This window comes from Xyrauchen texanus, chromosome 9 (genome assembly GCF_025860055.1).
Source record: "Xyrauchen texanus isolate HMW12.3.18 chromosome 9, RBS_HiC_50CHRs, whole genome shotgun sequence".
Lineage (NCBI taxonomy): Eukaryota > Metazoa > Chordata > Actinopteri > Cypriniformes > Catostomidae > Xyrauchen > Xyrauchen texanus.
Genome location: NC_068284.1, coordinates 43,554,573 through 43,579,368, shown reverse-complemented (window position 1 = coordinate 43,579,368; position 24,796 = coordinate 43,554,573). Strand labels below are relative to the sequence as shown.

At 35.5% G+C, this 24,796-nt stretch overlaps 1 protein-coding gene across 1 annotated transcript; it reads left to right on the top strand.

The window, feature by feature from the left end:
- Nucleotides 1-172: 172 nt before the first annotated feature.
- LOC127649535 (exocyst complex component 3-like) lies at nt 173-23,001 on the top strand. Its single transcript, XM_052134691.1, is given in 14 exon segments — nt 173-456; nt 2,514-2,690; nt 2,760-2,821; nt 2,823-2,953; nt 6,042-6,720; nt 11,124-11,241; nt 11,473-11,598; nt 12,532-12,637; nt 13,183-13,291; nt 13,462-13,603; nt 13,717-13,824; nt 16,621-16,782; nt 20,288-20,409; nt 20,710-23,001. Coding segments are annotated over 13 exon segments (2,205 nt in total). The 5' UTR covers nt 173-456; nt 2,514-2,546; the 3' UTR covers nt 20,906-23,001.
- The last annotated feature ends 1,795 nt before the right edge of the window (nt 23,002-24,796 follow it).

Sequence of the window (24,796 nt, the reverse complement as noted above, 5' to 3'; positions counted from 1 at the left end):
TCTCTTTATATCTTTATAACTCCTAAAATGTACCTCATACATTCCCTTCTAAAGGGACTTTGTTACCGTCTCACTCGAAGAGCTCGCGCTTGTTAAAGAGTGGCGTGCTGTCATAGCAACCATGACACGTTCCGTTTGTCCTACGAAGGCCGTCTCGCTTAAACGAGATTTATTTAACGGTTTACTGCAGCCTTCAAAGGACGCGTCCTACCTAGCATGCAGCCTTTGAAACGAGATACAGCCAAAGTCCCCATCATATCTCTTGAAGCAAAGTGAAGTTTATGTATCTGCACACAGCTGATGTTCTTTACGTTGTCGTCATCTGACTGTGGTGGGCGGCATCAGGAAGACCCAACTGAAATGACTGTACGTGAACGGAATAAACTCAAATGAACACAAAACATCAATGAACAGCTAATAACAACTCGTAACGCATAAAATAAACACCGCGGCCTGGTGAGTAAATTCACGTGACCTCGAGATTTGAAAGATTTGCGCATAAAGAAACGCAGATATCTGAGTGATAATGTTGTTAGCCGGCTAGCATCTGTCACATTGGGCCTCAAAGACAAGCCGAAAACAACGTGATTTATTTGGATTTCTGCACTAAATAAAATTATTAGGTGTACGAATAATAATCTTAATCTACTAAACTTGACTAGCTATATACGCAACAAATATACACAAAAACTCAACAGATACACAAATAAACATCAGCTCATTTTTAAAATACATAAAAACGCAAAGACAACAACTCATAAAACGTATACATGCACAAATGTATCATACAAAATAAACACATGCACAACAGATACAAAAACTAAACAAACAACTCTCCTGTTTAGATAATTTGCGGTACATTTAACCCTTGTTAATTTTGCCAAAGGCGTGTATTTTGGAAGGAATTTTGACATTATAACCTCAGTTCCTAATACATCTATAATACACTGTGTACACAAAATAGTTACTCCCAGGACCTCAAGGACAATGTCCCAATTGAAACACATTAAAACTGCAATATTTGATCCCAATGCCATTAAAGCATAAAATCATGAATTCTATGATATCATGTTTTCATTCCGGAGCTCTGGCTTCAAACTTCAAGTTTTTAATAATTTTTCACCAGATGGCACCACTCATGTTTAGCCTAGGGAGCAAATACATGATTTTTTCCTATTTTCTGTCATGTATTATAGAGCACTGCAGGCCAGTTGAATAAATGATGCAGCAAAAATTGTGTGGGTGTGTAGGTTTGGATGTGTGTGTTTTTTTATGTGTGTATTGAGAAATTTCTGTGTGTGTTTTGTATGTGTGTGTGTTTCATGTGTGTGTTGAGAATTCTGTGTGTAAAAAAACAACAGTGGCATTATGTAAACAAACTGGTATTTAAAGGGTTAAAATCCTGAAAATGGATGAATATTTGGTAGTTATGATCAGGACTGATTTGGTTTAAAAAACATCAGTGAAAGTAATATTAATATATAATATGTTTATGGTAGTTTTGTGATGCAGAAATGTGTGTCCTCTAAGGTCCTGAGTGTGTTTTTTTTGTTTTTGTTTGTTTTAAACTGACACTGCACAAAAAATAATAATGCATCAACATCAATGTTGTTGCTAATCATTGACAAATCCCTGACTGTATCCCAAATAATAATCCCAAAAACAAAACGAAAAATTCCCCTTAGCATTTATGGAAAATTATATATATATATATATATTATTATTTGTATTTATTTTTTTCATAAAAAACAACAGTGGCATTATATAAAAACTGGCATTTAAAGGGTTAACATTTTGGAAATTGATGACTATTTGGTAGGTATGATCATGGCTGATTTTGGTTTGAAAAATTAACTAATTGAAAGATGAAAATATTAATATATAATATTATTATGGCTGCTTTTTGATGTGGACATTTTTGTCCTCGAACGGCCTCTGAGTAACTGTTATGTATTGACGCAAAAGGGTTAAATGAATATTCCGGGCTCAATACAAGTTAAGGTCAATCGATAGCAATTGTGGCATATTTATGATTACAACTGTTATTTTTTACTTTGCCCTCTTCTTTATAAAAAAGAAAGTAAAACAGTGAGGCACTTACAATGGAAGTGAATGGGACCAATTTTTGGAGGGTTTAAAGGCAGAAATGTGAAGCTTAGAATTTTATAAAAGCACTTACAATTATTCTTAGGTTAAAACTTGTGTGTTTTTTGAGCTGTAAAGTTGTTTAAATCATCATTGTACGGTCGTTTTAGGACTTTGGGGGGTTTATGGTGTGTAGTCGTCATGGCAACCAAGTTGGCTATATTTGGATATAACTTCAAAACTTTATAACTTCACTTCCATTGTAAGTGTCTCACTGTAACCCATATTTTTGCTTTTTTAAAGAAAAGGAGGGATGAGTCATAATACATTTTTGTGATAATCATCATTATGAGACAAATGCTGTGGACTGAGCTTAACTTGTATTGAACCCAGAATATTCCTTTAACTGCTGTTTGGATAATTTTTAGTACCTTTAACCCTGGCATTTGGGGTCGGTTACTATGGAGGATACTAACAGAGAGGCCGTCGCCACAGCAGTGCAGAGGGTTGCTGGGATGCTGCAGCGCTCTGACCAGCTAGACAAAGTGGAGCAGTACAGACGGAGACAGGCACGCAAGAAAGCATCCGTGGAGGCCAGGTTAAAGGTGAAATAATTTCCTGTTTAAGACACTATATCTGTTTATCTGGGCAATGTTTATCTTTTCACTTTTCAGGCTGATATTCAGTCCCAGTCGGATGGGGTACGAACAGGCCATGATGTTAAAGACATCCAGAACTCTGGCAGACGTGAGTAAAGATTGGAGGCAGAGCATTAACACTATAGAGAATCTGAAGGATGTGAAAGATGCTGTGGTGCAGCACAGTCAGCTGGCATCAGCCGTGGAGAACCTTAAAAACATTTTCTCAGGTGAGGGCATATGCTTTTGAAGGTGAAACAAACACAAAGTTGCACATTTGAGTTGCACTCAGGTCTGTCGTTTCGTATTTTGCAGAGACAAACAGTTACAAATACGTCTGTTTTTCCAGTTGATTGTACATTTACATTTTTTCCCCCAAGGTTTTTTTCTTGTCTATTTTATTAATTTATTTATTTTGTGGTTGTAAGATGGTTCAGTTGGTGCTATTTTTCAGTTACTTACACATTCACAGTTTTACCCAACAATATTATTAACCTACCATCTAACTGCCACAAAAATAAAATAAAATAAATAAATAGTGTAAATTGGGGGCCTGTGTAGCTCAGCGAGTTTTGATGCTAACTACCACCCCTGGAGTCTCGAGTTCGAATCCAGGGTGTGCTGAGTGACTCCAGTCAGGTCTCCTAAGCAACCAAATTGGCCCAGTTGCTAGGGAGGGTAGAGTCACATGGGGTAACCTCATTGTGGTCATGATTAATGGTTCTCATTCTCAATGGGGCGCGTGGTAAGTTGTGCGTGGATTGCGGAGAGTAACATGAGCCTCCACATCCGGTGTCTCCGAGGTGTCATGCACAACGAGCCACGTGATAAAATGCGTAGATCGATGGAGACTTGTCGTCTGCCACCTGGATTGAGGTGAGTAACCATGCCACCACGAGGACCTGTTAAGTAGTGGGAATTGGGCATTCCAAATTTGGAAAAAAGGGGATATAAATAAATAAATAAATAGTGAAAATTGACTTATAATTAGGGCTGCCAATTTAACACATTAAATCAGTGTGATTAATTGTGATAAATCAGGTGAATTAGTGCATTAATGCATGTGATTAGTTTCAACATTTTAGAGCATTAATTTTTCTTAATTGCGATTAACACATTTACCATTAATACAGCATAAACACTGGTGTGAAGGGCGGAATCTTTGTAATATGTCTGCCCGGAGGCTTTACGATTGCTGTAACAAAGTGGATAGCCACAGTCTACCGGCAGATTAATATTGTGGAGGATGCGAGTTTAAGTGATTTAATGCTCATTGCAATGAATATACAACCAATTTGGGGTCTAGTTCTTTCAATTAGTCAAACCCCCACTTAGACTTTGAGAAAGATTTAATCTTACTTGAATATTTCAGTGCATTTCTATCTTGATATTGTGGAAGGCTTTGTTAGGAAAATGTTAATAAAGCAGTATAGTGCTAAATATTCTTTTATTTTCTGGGATGGAAATAAATGCATTTCGACAAGAAAAGTATATACTGAATACAGTATAATGTCAAATTTCATATATTTAAAAATCAGCAAATAATCGTGTTCAAGTATAAAAAATTATGCGATTAATCGCAATTAAAAAAATAAATATCGATTGACATCACTAATAAAAAATGATGCGTTAAAATGTAATGTCTCCGGACAGTAATAAGGAATATTCCTTATTATCTGAGTGCCACCTGTTTTCTCCAGGGGTCAGTTAGCAAACCTCGCTGTTTAGGCAACACACAGCTTATATAGACAGGGAATAAAGCACACTTACCAAAATCAGACAACACAAGATGAGAACACATTCTTATGTACACAAACCGCTTGATGGAGCGCAAATCCGTGGGCAGGAATCTCAAGACGTGTTTTTTCTAAGTTTCAAACTTGGACTCAACAAAACTCAGTGACCTGAAAATGGTATGTTTGTGATATGGTATGTTATTTGAGGGCCTTTCTCAGCAAATATTTATGTATGCGATTAATTCTATTAATTAATAGGCATACCATGTAATTAATTAAATTCAATATTTTAATTGATTGCCAGCCCTACTAAAAAATATATATATTTTTCCAGTTGATTACACATTTACATTTTTTTTTACCCCAAAAATATTATTAATACTATTAATATTATTAGTCATTTATTCACTATGTACTAACTTGTTTTGGGTATATATATATATATATATATATATACTATATTGTGGTAGTAAGTGATATTGTTTCAGTTGATTACACAGTCACAGTTTTCCCTCAAACAATAATAATAATATTATTAGAAATTTTCGAACTATTTTTAACTTAGTTATTTCATTTTAAATATCATTATCTATTTTGTGTCAGTAAGATGGTAGGTGCTATTTTTCATTATTTGATGCATTAATATATTTTTACTCCAACAATTTGTTTAATATTATTAGTCCTTTTTTAATTCTATTTATGTATTTTGTGGCAGTAAGATGGTAAAGTAGGTGCTTTTTTCTATTGACTATGCAAGTTTAAGTTTTTTCCTCCAAGAACATTATTAATATCATTAGTCGTTTTTTCACTAATTGCTGTTTTTGTCAGTAAGGCGGTGGAAGCTATTTTTCAGTTTATTACACATTCAGAGTTATTTTATTATTATTCCAACAATATTATTAATATTATTACTAATTTATTCACTATTTGCTAGCTTTTATTTTTTTTATTATGTGGCAGTGAGATGGTAGGTGATATTTGCTCAGTTGATGCATTCATATTTTTTTTACTCCAACAATATTATTAATAATATTATTAGTAATATTTTTTACTGTTTATTATTTTTTTTATTTTAGTAATTTTGTGGCAGTAAGATGGTTGGCACTAATTATACAGTTTTTTTTATCCCAACAATGTTATTAATATTATTGGTCAATGCTTTCAATATTTATTATTTATTTATTGACAGTAAGATGGTGCTATTATTTAGTTGATTACACAGTTACAGTTTTTGGCCCCAACATTATTATTATTAGTAGTAATTTCTTCACTATTTATTGATTTATTACTTTCTTATTTTATTTATTTATTTGATGGCAGTAAGATGGAAGGTGCTTTTCTTTCAGTTAATTTCAGACTTACAGGTTTCCCCCACAACAATATTATCAAAATTATTAGTAATTATTATTATTATTATTATTTTTTTCATTTTGTTCAGTTAGTTATTTTTTTGTATTTATTTATATTGTGGCATTTAGACAGTAGGCCCTATTTTTCAGTTGATTACAGATTTTATTTTATTATATTGCTGTAGTTTGCATTTATACATGCCACACCCACATTTTGCCCTCTCCCCCTACAGTACCCGAGATTGTGCGAGAGTCCCAAGATCTGATCGAACAGGGCGAGCTGCTTCAAGCTCACCGCAAGCTAATGGACCTGGAGTGCTCCCGCGACGACCTCATGTACGAGCAGTACCGCATGGACAGCAAGAATGTCCACGACATGAACCTCATTCGCAACTACTTCGGCCAGGTGCAGGGCCAATCTGATGAGCTCTCCAAACAGCTCTGGATGGTCCTTCAGAGCGCCATGGTCACCGTCCGCCACGACCCCACCATGCTAGTGTTCGTGGTTCGAATCATTGAGCGAGAGGAGAAGATCGACCGTAAGATGCTGGACCGCAAGAAGCAGACCGGATTCATCCCGCCTGGAAGACCCAAATGCTGGAAGAACCGGATGAATGAAGTCCTGGAAGGAACGGTGAGCGGCCGCATCGAGAGCACGCAGTCAGAGACACGGGAATCCGATAAAATGTGGCTGGTGAGGTTGCTGGAGATCACCAGAAAGTATGTGCTGGATGATCTAGTTGTGGTGAACCTAATGGTCCAGTGCTTTCCTCCACATTACAACACCTTTAAGGTGTTCTTTGACCTCTATCGTAAATCAGTGTCAGCACGAGTGCAAGAGCTGGCAGAAGAAGATCTAGAAGCCAATGAGATTGTATCTCTTCTAACCTGGGTCCTCAATACATATAAAAGGTAAAATGCAAGCAGAGTGCAAAAAAGGAGTTACATTTTGGTCTGTTTCTCACCCAAAATTGTTCGTATCACTTCAGAAGTCATGGATTAAACTCTCACGCTGCCTTTGTCTTTTTTGGAGCTTGGAAGTGTTGGATCCCATTAACTTGCATTGTATGAATATATTCACATCATATCTCCAACTAAATATATTCATTTGTGTTCTGCAATAGAAAGTCAAATTTGAGACAGCATAAGAGAGTAGAGAGAATTATAATTTTTAGGTGAACTGTTTCTTTAAGATGAAGCTTATAATACAGAAACATAAGACATTGCAGAACAATTTAAGGACAAGTTCACCCAAAAATGAAAATTTGGTCATAATTTATTCACCATTGTTTTGTTCCAAACCAAGGTCAGAAATGAACATGGGCTCAGGGCAAAAATGTCCTTGAAAATTCTTTGAGGGAAAAAAATGCCACCATAATGAATTAGTCTGTTTCTTATTTGTATTGTAAAAGGCATATATAGTATATATATATATATATATATATATATATATATATATATACCAATTATTGCATTAATTTATTTAAATTTACAGGTAAATTTGATTATTCAGATTGAATATGTATTTTATTGAATTTATTAGATAGTAGTATTAGGTTATGTCATTATGTTTCATATGGTTTGAAAAAATATGTTTTGAAATATTGGCCCCTGAAAAACAAATCCAGGGTTAGTATTGCCCCTTTATGGAAAAGTGAATATCTGACATTGTTCCGAACCCATTTGACTTACTCTCTTTCATCCGACCCCATTGACTATTTTCACCATATAAATATATTAAATAAAGATGGCATGAAAGTGAATGGTGACTTAGGCTGTCAGTCCTCAAAGTCCCTAACAATCTGGCTAATATCTCCTTTAGTGTTCCACAGAAGAAAGTAAGTCATACAGGTTTGAAATAGCAGCATAACCTGACCAGTGGTGTCCATCTAGTGCCAAAACGTGTTCCATGTGAACGGCCCCTAACTTGACATGGCGTCATAAAAATGCTCCCCTAATATATAGGAGATGCTAAAAAAACAGTGAGGCGAGACACAACACTAAAGGCAACAATGCTTTTCTAGAACATTTACATAAAAAAAAAAAAAATCTACATGAATTGATGCAAAACGAGACTGTGTGAACTGATTGAACGGTCCCTAGGACACCTAGGCTTTATTCCTTTTGCTGTGTCTATCTTTTTCTGTGTTTTTGTGTGAACAAGGGCTGGGTGAAATGGCAAAAAATATGTGTCACTTAGCGTTAACTTTAGACAAAGCTAGTGTCTGTGATGAGGTTGTTGTTGTTACAACTTTAAGAGGCCGCTCGCTCTCAGTTACACAAGTTATTTGCAAAAGTTAGACACAGAACGCAAGTGTCTTGTGACGCAAGTTCTTTTAACTTGACGGTGCGTGAGAGGCTGAATAAACAGCCAGAACAACTGTCAAAAACATCCATTTAGTGCATGTTTACATAGAAAAACATTGAAAATCACAGCAGAAGGACGCAATAATTATGCACTCCTGTGAACGGGCCCCAAGTCTGCATTACATTCCTCAGTGACAGTGAACGGGCAGCAGAGAGCAATTACCTCAATATTGAAAGCTGAACGGAGAGCACGGCATCAGGGGCTTTGTGTGGATAATCTGCCTGATGGAATCACAACAGATCATCACATCGCGTGCTCCCACAGGATTGAAGTCAGCAAGATTAATGCACTTATGTGTAGTAGATCTAAACAGAGCAGGAAAGAGAGATAAGAGCAGCCAACTGCAGATTTTCAGCATCTCACTAGAGCCTGATGTCACCATTCTGCCGTGTGAAGGCAATGAGCCTGTAAATAATGCACATTAATTTTTAAAAGCATGGAAAACCTACAAATTAGGGCTGTTAATCGATTACAATTTTTAATCAAATTAATTACATGGTATGCCGACTAATTAATTGAATTAATCACAATGAATCGGATATATACATATTTTCAGAGAAAGCCCATCAAATAACAATAATTTAATATATAATAATGAAATAATTAAAAATATTTACATTTAAGTAATGAACAAAATATACAGTGTGTATATATATATATATATATATATATATATATATATATATATATATATATATATATATATATATATATATATATATATATATATATACAGTACTGTGCAAAAGTTTTAGGCACTTAAGATTTTTCACAAAATTTTTGTTTTCCCTCAGATCCCTCAACTTTTGCACAGTAATGAACATATATATATATATATATATATATATATATATATATATATATATATATATATATAAAATAAAAATAATAATTCAGGTAATTAAAAATGTATGTTCCTTATTACGGTCCGGGGACGTGATTAATTGCATACATTTTTAAAATATAATGAACCGCACTGAATTAATCGACAGCCGTATTTGTAAATTGTGAGGCCTGGAAAAGTCATGGACATTTATAAAATATTAAAAATAATGGAAAAGCCATGGAAATTTCTATTGGGAATATACATTTCTCTAGTTTTTCTCTGCCTTAAAATATCTCATCAGCTAAACTTTGCTCTTGTGTATCCTAACTTTCTTATTTTTGCAAAATAAGGCTAAGTAATAGGACAATGTAAACATATATCGACGATATCTGAAAAATATCGCAATGATGATTGCGACAGTCATTGACAGAATGCTTTGTTATTTTGATTACTTTTTCGTTTAATTTGAAATGCAATATGAATTTAGAAATGTCGGATAAAAATATAATAAAAATATTGTGAAAATATTTTTTGCATTTTGTCCAGCCCTATTGCAAACTGTTGTGATTTCTGATTTGTGGGCTAATCGTTCTTTTGAGTGAATGAATAGGTCAAAACTGTTCACAAATCCGTCTGAATGATTCATTAGCAAATTGGTCTAAATCACAGTGCTTCTTTTTTTGTTTTTGTTTTTTACATCTGTGTCCAGCAATCCCAAATGAATGGATAAGCCACAGAATTTAAATGGTCAAAAAGTGTGTAACCCTGCCTAGGGTTGCTCCGATACCAAAATTTTGGCTCCAGTACGATACCAGCCCTGGTACCTCGGTATCGATACTAACTCGGTACTGAAATTACACAGAAAATTACTTGTCTACTGCATAAAGTCTTTTAGATACAAATTATGCTGTTTGAAATGTTCTGGATTCCATTATTTTAATTAAATGTTATGATCAAATTGTGTTTAAACAAATACATGCTGTAAAGCTTTAATCAAATGAAAATATAATACTTTTCAACAATACTTTTTTTTTTCTGTTGTAATGTCTACAATTTCATGCAATCAGTTGAACAGAGCTCTCATTTCAGCTGGACTTTTATTTTGAAAGATCTTTGAAGTTCTTCCTGTGAAGCGTTCTTTATATCAAGCTTCCCGCGACTTGCAAGCTGAAATCTCCGAGCTGCAACAGAGAAAGAGTTCATTATAGAGTTCACAGCCGTTTATACACTCAACACACTGATCTGTGGCTCTGCAGATGGATACTATTGGACACACTACATGAAAATCAAGCATTAGTAGTGTTTGTTCGAGTTGACATCCTTCTGCTGTTCAATGATCACACTTGACCATATAGAGGCTTTTTAATTATTATTTTCAAATGGTTTTTGATTTAATCTCAAAACTGTCACATTACATTATGCTAATGGAAGCATACTTTAGTATGGTACTGAAATTAACAACAAAATTATATCGTACTGTTTTACATTTTTGGTATTGCGATATTTCATTAGTACCGGTATACCCTAACCCTGCCAATATAGTAGGGTAAATTTCAGAAAAAGTGTCAAGAAATAGTAATATTTTACCCTAAAATAAAAGGAACAAATAAATCATCTTTAAAACAGGCTTAATATTTAATGCTAAAATAATGTAATAATTTTCATCTAATTGTCATTACTGTCATTTGAAAAAGTAATTGTATATTTAAAATGTAAAGCACATTTGTAATTGCACATTTAAAATTATGATAGTAGTATTTGTTGAATTTAATTTATGCTACAATATGCACATCAAGTGTGTATGTTTCTCTCACTGTCATTAAATTGCATTACATGCATATCTGCATCATTTCAGCTATTGGCCACAATGCTCTCTAGATATCAGCGCTAGCCTTTGAATGATCCATATTGGTTAACATAAGTTTAGGTAACCTACATTAATTTATGTATACATTCTAACTTTGGTTCTATTTGGATCTATATCAAATTGCAATTCTGGAATCATTCCATCGCCAAATCGTGGTATCTCCAACACTGTTTTTTTGACGATGTGCAGAGACAGGTGGCATTCTCTGTGTTTTGACAGTGAGTGAGTTTGATGTCTGTTTTTGTCTCTGGCAGTGTTGATATGATGGGTCATCCTGATCTTCAGCCTGAGTGTGATGTGAAGCAGCTGGAGCCGCTGTTACCTGAACACGTTGTGGATGATTTGCTGGGAAAATACCTTAAAACATTTACTGTGAGTCCCTAATGCAACACTGGATAAAATAAAACCCTGATCATTTTCTAAATATAAGAAACATTTGACTAATTTAGATTTTGCAGGCTTTGATTTCAGTTTCCGCGACCCTGTACACAGGATAAGCGGTTGACGATGGATGGATGGATGGATGGATGATTTCAGTTTTCAGTGCAAAGTTTCATGTACATCCAGTGTCATTTTTTATTTTTTTTTTTCAAATCTCTCCAGTCAAACATCACAGGCTGGCTCCGCAAAGCTCTGGAAACGGACAAGAAAGACTGGCAGAAGGAGACAGAGCCTGAAGCCGACCAGGATGGCTACTACCAGACCACCTTACCTGCCATTGTCTTCCAGGTACGGCCGTTTTCTAGGTGCCATCTGAAAACTTCTTAACAAACGTTTTGGCACTCTGAAGTTTGCATATTAAAGGAATATACCAGCTTAAATGAAACCTAAGCATCTACCTAACAGCAACTGTGGCATGCTTTTTATTACCACAGACATTTTTTTGGACTTATTGCTCAGTTTGTAAAAAGATAACGGAAAACATGTCTATGGGGCAAGGGTTAAAAAGCATACAACTTAAGCTTTATCGACAGTATATCTATCAGCATGCAATCGATTACCACAGAAAATCCTTTTTGAATCATCCTTCAGATTAGAAAAACAAACAAAAAACACATTTACAGTTATTTACAATGGAAGGCAATGGGGCAAAGTTTAAAAGTAAAAATGTGACGCTTGTAATTTTTTTAAAGCACTCCTATTAATTCTTAAAAAAAAAAAAAAAAAAAGCTTGTTATTTTAATTTTAAAGTTGTCTAAATATTCCTGTAGAGATGTGACTACTTTTCTAGGTGCTTTTAAATAAAGTGACCTTGTTTGGGTTAGTTTAGCATAAGTCAAAGTTCTTCCACCTAGAAAACTAGTCCCATCTCCAAAGGAATATTTAGACAACTTTGCTGCTCAAATAACCAAATATTTTTTGAATGATTAATATTAGTGCTTTAATAACAATACAAGCTTCACATTTCTGCTTCTAAGCTTTTAAACGATTGCCCCATAGACTTCCACTGTAAGTATGCAATTGTAATTGAGTGTTTTTATGAGTCTAAATTCTTTTCTGTTGTATCAACTGCATGCCAATAGATCTGCTGTCCATAGAGCTTAAGTTGTATTTAACCCAGAACTCTCCTTTTTTATGCCCCCACTCATCTGATGTTTGATCTAAACTGTCCTACCATGCTTGCTTGCTTTATATAATAGAAATGTCTCTCTTCGTCTTTAGATGTTTGAGCAAAACCTTCAGGTGGCGGCTCAGATCAACGAGACCTTTAAAGAGCAGGTGTTGAAGGTCTGTCTAAAGCAGATGAACTCATTCTTAGTAAGGTACTGTTATCTAGCAGCTATTTCCTCTTTTACTCCCCAGATTATTATGAAAGTTGTTAGTTTCAATAACAGACTCTTTCAGGGGCCTGGGAAGCTCAGCGAGTATTGACGCTGACTACCACCCCTGGAGTCCCGAGTTCGAATCCACTGTCTGCTAAGTGACTCTATCCAGGTCTCTTAAGCAGCCAAATTTGCCCGGTTGCTAGGGAGGGTAGAGTCACATGGGGCAACCTCCTCGTGGTCGTGATTTCTGGTTCTCGCTCTCAATGGGCCGTGTGGTAAATTGTGCGTGGATCGCGGAGAGTATCATGAGCCTCCACATGCTGTGAGTCTCTGCGGTGTCATGCACAATGAGCCATGATATAAGATGCATGGATTGACAGTCTCGGATGCAGAGAGGCAACTGAGACTTGTTCTCCGCCACCCGGATTGAGGTGAGTAACCGCACCACCACGAGGACAAACTAAGTAGTGGGAATTGTGCATTCCGAAAAGGGGATAAAAAAAATAACAGACTCTTTCTCTGTCACCATACTTGTCTGTTTATGCAGGTACCGAGGAGGCGATCACTTATAAGGAGGAACATCTGAAAGACCGTCAGCTCCCACAGTGCTATGTTCAGTACATGATCGCCATCATCAACAACTGTCAAACGTTTAAGTGAGTATCTCTTAAAGCGATAATGCTACCAATATAGGCAATTTTAATCAAATAAACACATTAATGATTTGTTTTTGCAATTGCCGTTTTGTGATGCTAGTAATTACTCTTGTCAGCTTTAAGCAGAGAAGATTTTCAATGAATAGAGACTTAAATTTGATGATTTTCAGGGAATCTATAAACAGTCTGAAAAGGAAGTACTCACAGTCAACTGAACCCACCCAAAACGATGCTGCCATAGACAAGCTTCTGAATGATGTGGCCAAAGAGGACTGTCAGTTCCTGCTGGATGAAGTCTTCCTGGATTTAGAGGTAAACCTGCTCAAGTCTTATGGGCATTTTCTTTGGCCATTGGTTTCAGTTCCGTGCACTGGGAGAAGTGTGTTTAATTTGGACTGTTTTCTCCACAACATCATCTTAATGAGCTGCTGACCCGGAAGTGGTTCACAGGCTCTCATGCTGTGGACACAATCTGTGTCACTGTGGAGGACTACTTTAATGACTTTGCCAAAATTAAGAAGCCTTATAATCAGGTACGCATACTTAAAACTCAGAACACTTTTTATGACAAGGGATGGGCCAATACACTGGTAACACTTTCTATGAAGCCTATATTTATGACCCCGTTTCCACCTGGTATTGTGATATGTCTTGGGTGATCCCATCACATGTGGCCAGGTGAGATACATTGCTGTTTACACCTGGTCACTTACAATGAATGTGTCTCCTGTGACCACTTGTGTTTGGATTTGGAGAGGAGGATCTCTGTTTTATGACGACATGCATCAATCACTATGACAGTGTGTTACTGCATAATATTAAAGAGCAACAAAGTCAGAAAAGACCAAGAAAGCTACAAAAAATGGCTCGCTGTTTCTCACAGATGCGTTTGATATTTAATCTAAGCACAAACGCAACATGTCAAGCAGAATTATCTGTTAATTTGGTGGATTACCTGTATTAAAGGAGCTTCAGATTTTCGTGCTTCTCATCTGTGTTGATATCAAACGCACTGAAGAAGATCCGTGAAGCTCCTGTAACTGAATCCGCTTTTTTTAAATTTCTGATGGACAGTTATTTCCTTTTAAAGCTGCTCATAACCGGCGAATTTTAAACTCTTGTTTTAGTGCAGCAGTTGATTGACAGGTGAGGGGCGGAGCTTTTCTGCTGCCAGGACGCATACAGGACAGATAGTGTTTACACGTCAAATGTGATCTGGTCACATGCTTTTTTGATCACATTTGTATGGGGTTTTTGGGATCTGATCACAAAACATTTTAGACCCCATTTAGACCTGTATTTAGGGCTGACCACATGTGATCGATCACCTGAAATGCATCTTAATACCAAGTGGAAATGGGGTCTAAAATGTATTATACGTTAGTGCATTATAATGCATTTAGAATGTCTCATAATATACCTTTAGAATAAGTTATAACTTCCTATAAATAATTGTAACTATAGTTATAATTCATTATAAAATGTACCGTACCGGGAGTGATTTTAGTGGAACATAGTATATGTCTGGGTTAATGTCTTTATTGGACTGTACGTTTTTTTATTTTTTTATTATTTTTTATTTTTTATTTAAGTCATTTAAATACATTTGTGCATATTAGGCCATCAGATGTTTAATGGTTTTTATGTCTTCAAATAAGATACACAAACATTGACCTTTTATTGAATAGAGTCCAGTATAGAATCAGGTAGAATTTTTAAATCTTAAGTGTGTTTTGTATGAAAAGTAACAAAGATTTGGCTAAATGTTTGATAAAATATACATGTTGTTTCTTGAATGAGAACAACTGATATGTTATAGCCTTGTTGCTTTGAAAATGTTTTTCTTAATTTTAATTTTTCAAATTTTACATTGAATGTGTGATCTTTTGTATTCTGTGCATTCGTACTGTATATATAACTTCTATTTTACAAGCTTGACTTGTAATTAGAGGTTGACCGATAGTGGATTTTGCCTATACCGATATCTAAGGTGGTAGAGAAGGCAGATAACGATTATTCAGCCGTTTTTTTTAGCATGTTTTAAAAAAATGTATAGTATGATTTATATTAAAAAAATTCTTAGTCTTTCATTACTATGACAAGGCACACACACAAAGGCTACAAGAGTTATATAAAATCCCAGATGTAGTTTATTGTTCAACCAAAATCCCAATAATAATCAGAAAAAAATGAAGCATTGATGCATAATTCAGGACTTTTAACTATAAACAAGCTCGAAACACACCGGGTACTCTTTTTCTTTTAAATGGATGAGGCTTGGCTCTGTTACAATGATCTACATTGAAGTATTAACCAAATTAAGCTTTTTAGAGCTTTTATTTCCACCAGATGTATGTGTGTGTACACATATATATATATATATATATACTTTACCAGTTGAGGTAAAATAAGGAATAACGTTTATTATTATTCACATGATATAAAGTTCGAGACATAGGGATAAAAATATGGATAATATTGTCAATCATGAAGGAAATCGGAGGTATATACTGTGTATATATATAAAAAAAACTATCACCAACAATCAGCATAATTTTTTGCAGATAATCGTTAGTGCCAAAAAAACAACTGTCTGAAACTCTGAAACTGAAGCGAACCATGTCAGAGACATGATGGGTCTGTCGTGCATTTTGCACAGATACAATCGGGATCCAATTAAGATGTGTAGAAGTATTTTAATGACAAATTTGTTTGAAATAAAAAAGAAGTCTGCGGAATTGCACTAAATTAAAAATAATGTATTGCATGAACAGTGCTTTTTGGTGATGCAATTTCATATGGTTCATATGATATTTAATCTGTGAATTTTTCAGTTAAAAGCATATCACACAAAATTCCATCATTAAAAATTAAATTACAAATTTCACCTTCCAAAGTTCAGTTATAAAATATTGTTTTAAAAATAAAAATATATATTTGTATTTTTACTATTAGATAAGTAATATTCAGTCTATTATATTTCGCTTTGCAAATTTGCCATTTTAAATTTCACTGTTTAAAATTCGGTTGGAAATTCAACAGTATGATCTTCATTTGCTGCTATTAGGCTTCACCACAATTACTTTCAACCAAACTTTTACCACAATCATTTTAGAAGCGAATTGACATATGTCATTAATATACTTCCATAAATGAGTATCATATCTTGAGATATTTGGCGAAACCCAATGTACATTATGTGATGTGATTATGTGATCAGACATTTTTAGAAGGTAATGAATAAAGTAGCACTTTTAGCATGTTACCTTTAACAATAACTGATAATGTGCTATTAGCCTTGTCTTTTGATTGTTTTTTGTGTAAAACAGGAAATGACGAGCGAGGCTCATCGGCGGGTGGTGGTGGAGTATCTGAAGGCCATCGTGCAGAAACGCATCTCGTTTAAGAACGCCGACGAGAGGAAAGAGGGAGCGGACAGAATGATGAAAGAGGCCAAGCAGTTCAAATTCCTCTTCAGGAAACTCTCTGCTGTGAGTCTCACCACACCTATGGCTGGCGTCCCTCTAGTCTAAATTTTAGCCAGCTTTTTTTAGTCATAAGCTTTTTAAAGAGCTCTTTTTAAAGTGTTTTTGCATGTAGATAACCATTGAGGAGCTTGGCGAGGTAATTAAGGCCTTGCCTAAAGGTAAGGCTTTGGGGCCAGATGGCTTTGTCACTGTGTTTTTTTAGATATTATGCTACAGAACTGGCTCCACTTTTGTTAGAAGTTTTAAACTTCCTGGATCAGACTGATTCTTAAAAAGGACAAAGATCCAAGCGAGAGTAAGAGTTATCGTCCAATTTCTCTGATCCAGCTAGACATTAAAATCATGCGAAAATTTTCAACGATTTTGGCTAACTGATTATGCAAAGTTATGACATCTCATACACATACACATATAGATCAAGTGAGGTTTATTCAGGGCCACAGCTCTTCTAATAACATTAGGTGTTTCATTAGTATCATGTGGTCAGTGGTGAATGATCAGACTCTTTATGCTGAAAAGGCATTTGATATGGTAGAATGGGATTATCTTTTTATGATTTTGGAAATATACGGGTTCGGGAATACTTTTATTGGATGGATTAAGTTACTTCATAGACACCCGGTAGCAGCGGTACATAAATTGATTAATTTCAGATTATTTTACTCTGGATGTGGGAGGTGTGTTAAATAAGCTTTTGTTTTACGCAGATGATATTTTATTATTCGTCTCCGACCCCACTAGATCTATATCTTGCCTCCACAGAATGATTAATATATTTTCTAAGTTCTCAGGATACAGAGTCAATTGGTCTAAATCCGAAGCTTTGGCTCTGACAGCGTACTGCCACGTAACGGCTTTCCAGGCGGGTGTCTTCCAGTGGCCCAAACAGGGCATTAAATATTTGGACAGTTTATTCCCAGCAAATTTGTCTGATTTAGTTATTAAAGGGTCAAAATTAACTAAAAAGGTTTTCAAGCAATATGGGCAGGAGGGCTTCATTACATTTATCTATGATTGGGAAGGTTAATGTTATTAAAATGAATTATATTCCAAAATGTTTCTACCTGTTACAATCTCTCCATATAGATGGAGACCCCTCAAGCAATGTGATAGCATAGCGAAGTTTGGAAGGGTAAACATCTCAGATTACATTTCGGTACACTGTATAGGCCGATTGACATAGGTGGGCTAGGCCTACCCAAGATTTAGTTTTATTTACATTTATGCATTTGAACCAGCGATCTTCTGATTAACTTCTGATCTGTGCATTAGCCACTACGCCACCACCACTCCATACTTCAACATTTACATTTATGCATTTGGCAGACACTTTTATCCAAAGCGACTTACAGTGCACTTATTACAGGGACAATCCCCCCCAGAGCAACCTGGAGTTAAGTGCCTTGCTCAAGGGCCCAACAGTGGCATCTTGGTGGTGCTGGGTCTTGAACCCCCGACCTTCTGGTCAGTAACCCTGAGCCTCAACCACTGAGCCACCACTGCCCCATGTTTTATTGTTATGCGTTCGGTCTCAGACATTTGTCTTACTGGTCGCTTCCACCTGAGAGAGCCCCTCCCTGGTTTTGTATTGAACAGGATGTTCTCGCCCCTATTTCGCCACTGCAAAGCCTTTCTATCAAACTATTCGGAGAAGTTAAGTTACACCGTTATCTCGCATTTGCACTTGGTATGGACAAAAGTGTCCAGTGTGTTTAATTCTTACATATATTTAATGTTGCCTCAAGCATATGGCTGAACTATAAATTATATATTAATAGGTCCCCTTTCTGCTGGTCAGAGTGGATTGTGAGGGGTTACTACACTTAATGATCTATATGAGAGTGGGGTTGCGATCTTGTGAAAATATGTTTTTGAAAATTCTAGGGATGCACCGAAATGAAAATTCTGGGCCGAAACCGAAAATCCAGGATGCACTTGGCTGAAAACCGAAACCGAAATTTTTACCTATTTAAAAAAAAATAATTAATCAATAAAAATTTATTAATCTGAATTGAAAAACTACAAACCAATAAAATAATCACACTTTTATTGAAAGTAACACCAAAATTGGACAAAAAATATATTAAAACTATATTAAATATTATTCTTTCAGTTCTGTAAAAATCAAATTTTACAGATTTTATTAACAATTATCCAAATAATGTAAAGTTTTAGAAAACTATTATATGCAAAACAACAGTCAAGTAATGAACTTAGCTAACATCTTTCAAAAAGTTTAAATATGCAACAGTAATTTTAATTAAAACAACAGGCAGAACACAGAATGGCAGAGGGCCTCTATTCCACTGATCTATAACTATAATATATAATTATATATATAGAGCAGTGCTCTATTCTGTTTATGTAAACGTATGTACACTTTGTGAACATTATTGTGCAAAACAGCAGTAATTGAACTAAATCCAACCTCAACTGTAAACGACAGATGTATCCTCAAGTGAAGAACAAGTGTAATGTAATTGCTATACACATCATATTGGACCGCTTTCTATTTAAGTACAAGTGACAGGTTTCTCTTCAAGAACAAAAGTTGCTAAACTTTCTGACAGTCTCTCCTGTCAGAAAGCTCATCAAGAACATGAGATGCTGCACTGAACAGTTTCTCACTCTCTGTGCTGGTGCTTGGGCAGATAAATACCTGTGCTAATCCGCGCAAGCAAAGGAAAGCGGTCTTTGTTTATGCGCCAGTAGTCAAGGGGATTGTCGCTTCTGGCGTAGTTCAGATAAATACGTCTCAAGTTGTGTTGTAGCTGCGCTAGTTGTGACATTTTCCTGTAGAATCTCTTGCTGTACTCTGTATATATATATCTTGAAAGTTCTGCTGAATAAACACTGCAGATCGCAAATGTGATGTCCTTATCAGAAACTTTGAAGAATTTCCACACCGCTGACATGATCGGCCTTTGTTTGGTAGCGCTGTGATAAGGGCTAGATCGATCCAGAGTGAAATCTGAGCACTGAGGGGCGGGGCGAGGAGGTATATATTTTCGGCTCATATTTTCGGCCTTTTTTCTCTTTCGGCCGAAAACCGAAAGTGCCATTTTCGGCCGAAAATTTTCGGCGGCCGAAATTTCGGTGCATCCCTAGAAAATTCCCAGATCTCACTGCGCCACATACTCTGTATTATTTTTGTGAGTAGCACACACCCCCCCTAAAATGGCAGATACTCTGGAAGTGGTGATTACTGCTTTTGGAAAAGGTCATGAGGCATCAGTGTATTACTCCCTGCTAATTCAGATTCTGGGGGATAGAGCTTTAACTTCTATAGAGATTATGGGAGAAAGATTTAAATTTGGTATTGGAGGAGGGCGTGTGGGCTAGGACTCTAAAGAAGGTCAAGGGGAGGGGTTATAGTGGGGGTTTAATGTTAAGTGTGATTCATTATTAATATATATATATATATGTTGTGTTTTTCCTTTGTGTTAAATCTATGAATCAATAAAAATGTTAATTGAAAAAAAAAAAAAGTGTGTTTTCATGTGCCCAGAGAGAGGAAACAGACCGGTTGTGTGATTCTATCAGTGCTATTGCCGAAGTCTTCAAACTGACCGACCCTGCACTGCTCTACCTAGAGGTGCCCACACTGGTGTCCAAGTATCCTGACATCAGGTCAGACTTCAGAAAAAACATTACATTGGAAACACTTTGTAGTGTGCACTAACAATGTTTTGTAGGAACTGCTCTGATTTATGTTATGCATTTTAACTATATTAGCCCTCAACGTGTACTTGGACACAACCAAAACATTTCACAGTAATAAGTTTGTTAGGTTTTAACGTTGTGTGACTTCATTTCCAAATATGTGTCCAAATACTTTTTGGGTCCCACTGTATAATTAACAGTTGAAATGAAATTGTTTATAGTGTGTTAGCCTATTTCTGAAAACCATCCTTATCTCTCTCTCATCAAAGAGGAGCACATTGTGGCCTTGCTCGCTGTCCGTGGTGATTCCAGTCGAGAAATGAGACAGACGATCATAGAGACACTAAACCAGAACAAGCCGTCCGCCTCCGCTGTTTTTCAGCCTGTCTTCAGAGACATCACCGTGCCAACCATCACCATGACAGGCATGACCTCCATGGCTGTACCGAAACTGCTGAAATAATCTGACCTTTGACCAATTACTCAAGCTGCTAACAGGCCACAGAGGGGATAAGATAATGCACTTTGAAAGTTTGTTTCCATTTCAATGGAAATATTTCAATGATGGTGATTTTGTACACTTGAAGAGCAGCAGCTCCTGTTGAGAAGTGCAGTTACTGCAGACAACTTCACTGATTTATGACTTGACTGATGTAAATAAATGTTTTGTTCTAACAGACAATTCTGGCTGTTTTAAAAATGGCAACATAGCAAAAACGAAAGGGAGATTTCACTTACAAAAGAAAATTATGTCATCATTTATTCACCTTCTTGTCATTCCAAATGCATACGACTTACTGTTTTTGGTGAAAAAAACAAAGATGTTTTGAAGAACGTCCAAGCTCAGATTCAGTGACCAGGGACTGTGGAGCACCAAAATGGACATTGAAGTTGTCCATATGATTTGTGCGCAATATTCCAAGTCTCCTTAAGACATTTGATAGTTTTGTGCAAGGAACACACTGAAAATCTTTCCATCAGCTGAATTTCTCAATTAAAATATGGTGGCACGATGCGTTGCGCCATCAAACGTCATTGGTTCTCATGTCTCTCGTCATTGACGTTAAACCTACAGTAGATGGGAAGACTTTCAGTGAATAATGGCTCAAATTTCCCACAGAAGAAAGTCATATGGGGTTTACAGGGCAGGAATTTTTTTCTGAAATAGTTTTGCGTGCCCTCGCAATAACATTTATTATGTTTTTGCTTCAGTAACTATATTTTAACCATGATATTCATAGTGAAACCATAGTGATCATACAGGAAAATGAAAACTATGGTAATATAAATCATAATGTTGTGGGTATTATGGTTTAACTATACAAAAATCATAGTTTAACTAGGGTTTAACTATAATAATATTTTATTCTGTAGTAACCACTGTTTTGGCTGAAATCAAATGGTGTTTGTAGTAAAACCAGAATAACAAAAAATGATTTGTTTACATTTTTTACTAAGTTTTTACTACAAATAGCATAGTCCGGCTGTGGTTACTGTAGTAAAAGCATGGTAAATTTATTGTGAGGGAACGTAAAACAATTAAAAAATAATAATAATACCCTCCCTGTCCTGTAAGGCAGGGGTATTCAATGTTTGATGACAAGGACCCCCAAATATGATGATCCCATTGCAAGGGACTCCCAGTTTAAGAAAATAGTAAACATGATATTATAAAGACATGTTTACAAAATTGAATAATTGGCATCTATTTATTTTATTTTCTATCCATTGTACTAATGTCAAATTAATTATGAAAATGGTTTACATTTTGAGTTGACGGTGTGTTTTTTTCTATTAAAGTAATTTTAAGATGTTCAAACCTGAAGAGAAACATTTTCAATTCAAATGTATATAGCACTTTTAACAGTAAATATAGTTTTAAAGCAGCTTTAAAGAGAATAGTACAGTTAATTTACATTAATAATGCACAGACACCAGCAGATTTCTCCTGTGCTAGAGTCTTCCCTAGAGGCTGCTCTAATTAATTCGCACAAACTACTGAATTAATGAATTCCAGCACGTGGGTTTTTATTTCAATAAAATGACGTGTCTTTACGAACACTAACTGATGCACGCAAAATAATTTGTGATATTGTATAAGCCCAAGGTAATCTTTGTTTACATTCACGTGCCCCTAAACCTGCAGTGTCTGCCAGTTTGCCGTTACCAGACACAGTCAGGCAGCTTGCGTGACCATTCATAATTTTAATCACTTATCTCTCCTCATTGGCTGGGATCTGTGTGCGTGCCAGTGGAGCGTGAATTCGAGCGTCAGGCTGCTGTATGGACAGGAGGAGAGAGGGGGCGGAGCTCCAGCAGAACTGCAGCTGACTCCTGCACGCGAGATCACGACATCGGCACTGGTCACAGGATTACATGCACGCCAGGGGCGGAACGCTGCTGAGAAACCTTTTTGTAACCTTCACACAATTGATGCAATTTTGTTAAGTACACTGTAGCTGTATTTGTAATGGGAAAAACGTAAGGTTTATTGACTGTTTACTCCGTGTTTGATATGGAAGTTGCCGCATATGTAATTAAATGAAACAATAACATCAATGCATGAAAAATATTTTAGCCTGTTTTTAAGATACGCATTTCAGTTTCATAAAATTCCATTAAAATTATTTGTGTAATTTTTAACCAAATTTAAACTTAAAATATTTAGTTATTTTTAATGATCTTGTTAAAGATTACTCAATAAAATTTGAAGGAATTTTGTTATGAAATTGAAATGAAAAAAAAAAAATAGTTAGTTATATATATATATATATATATATATATATATATATATATATACATATATATACACACACACACACACACACAGTACTGTGCAAAAGTTTTTTTTTTTTTTTTATCTTCAGCTTTATTTTTTCAAGATCTATGCGTTTCAATTTTATAACAAATTTCCATCAAATTGAATTTTTACTAAGATAAAATATCATGTATATTTTAAGTTTTACTAATTTCAATAGACTACTAAATTCAATAGATATTTGTTATGACATAAAAATGAGTAAATCTTAAAATAGTCTATGTGTGTGTGTGTGTGTTTATTATTATTTTTTAGTGGTTTGAGTGTTGAGGCAGTAAGGACTTTACTTTTGGACACATTTTCCAGAACATTGAAGCATTATAGTAAGTAGACTAAAGTTTAATGAATTGTTCAAACAAAAGTGAAAGATCTCAATGATCCAAACAGATCCTGGAAATGTAAATTTTTCTAGGACAGATGGCCAAAAGTCGGGACAATCCTGGAAAATCCTGGACTGGTTGCAGCCCTTGAAATACTAGCGTAGTGCCTACTGAGCAGTATATACTGTGCACTGCCTACTATCTTTTTTAAATAGTATGTGAAACACATGTGAGACAGTGTCATCACTAGGTTGCATGTTTAACAAGTGGTTTAGTTTTCTCAGAAATACTGTTCATTTGCATTTATACTTAGGGCTGTCAATCGACAATTTATAATCAATTATATGATATGCATAAATAAATTAAATATATATATTAAATATTTGCTAAGAAAGGCCCTAATTCAATCTATAATGATTAAATAAGTATAGTTATATTTAAATCATTATAAATCTATATTGTAAATATAATGATTCATATAATTAAAATGTATTACATTATAGTGGCAGACAAGTAAAACATTTATAAGACAAAAACTGGCTTTAGAACGCAATATGTTGTGTATTTCCATATTAATGAACATAAGCCCTCATTGGCATACAGTCCACAGCAATCCAGTTTGTAATTGAATTTGCCCGAAATAGATTTATTATAAGGGCTTTTTTAAGCACATGTTAATGTACACATGCATCAGACTGATCTACATATCACTTTGGTGGTGTTGCGTCATAAACAGCAGTTTTAGGTCGCTATTTTAAGCTACACATGATTTGCAACTTAGAATATACATGCAGTTTGCTCTGTCCAGCTGTATGAATGCAAGAACGCTTTCTCATTTTCCTGAGTGCGGTTTGTTGTCTGTACAGCTGGAGTTTTGCTTACTGCCCCCTGCTGAAAACAGGTGGTACTTTAGGCTTGAACTGCCTGTAAATATTCATGCTTACTGCATAATTCAGAAATAGTATCAGAAGTATGGTAGTATGCCATTCTGAAAACAGCCTTAGTATATATCAATATACCTATTGCCTACCCTAAAGGTCGAAATGCACCCCCCCCCCCCATACCTATTTTTGGCCCTGGTATCAGATCATATGGATTACTTTTATGTTACCTTTATGTGAGTTTTGGAGCATCACAATTTTGGCACCCATTCACTTACATTGTATGGACCAAAAGAGCTGAAATATTCTTCTTAAGGTTTTGTCCACCATATTCC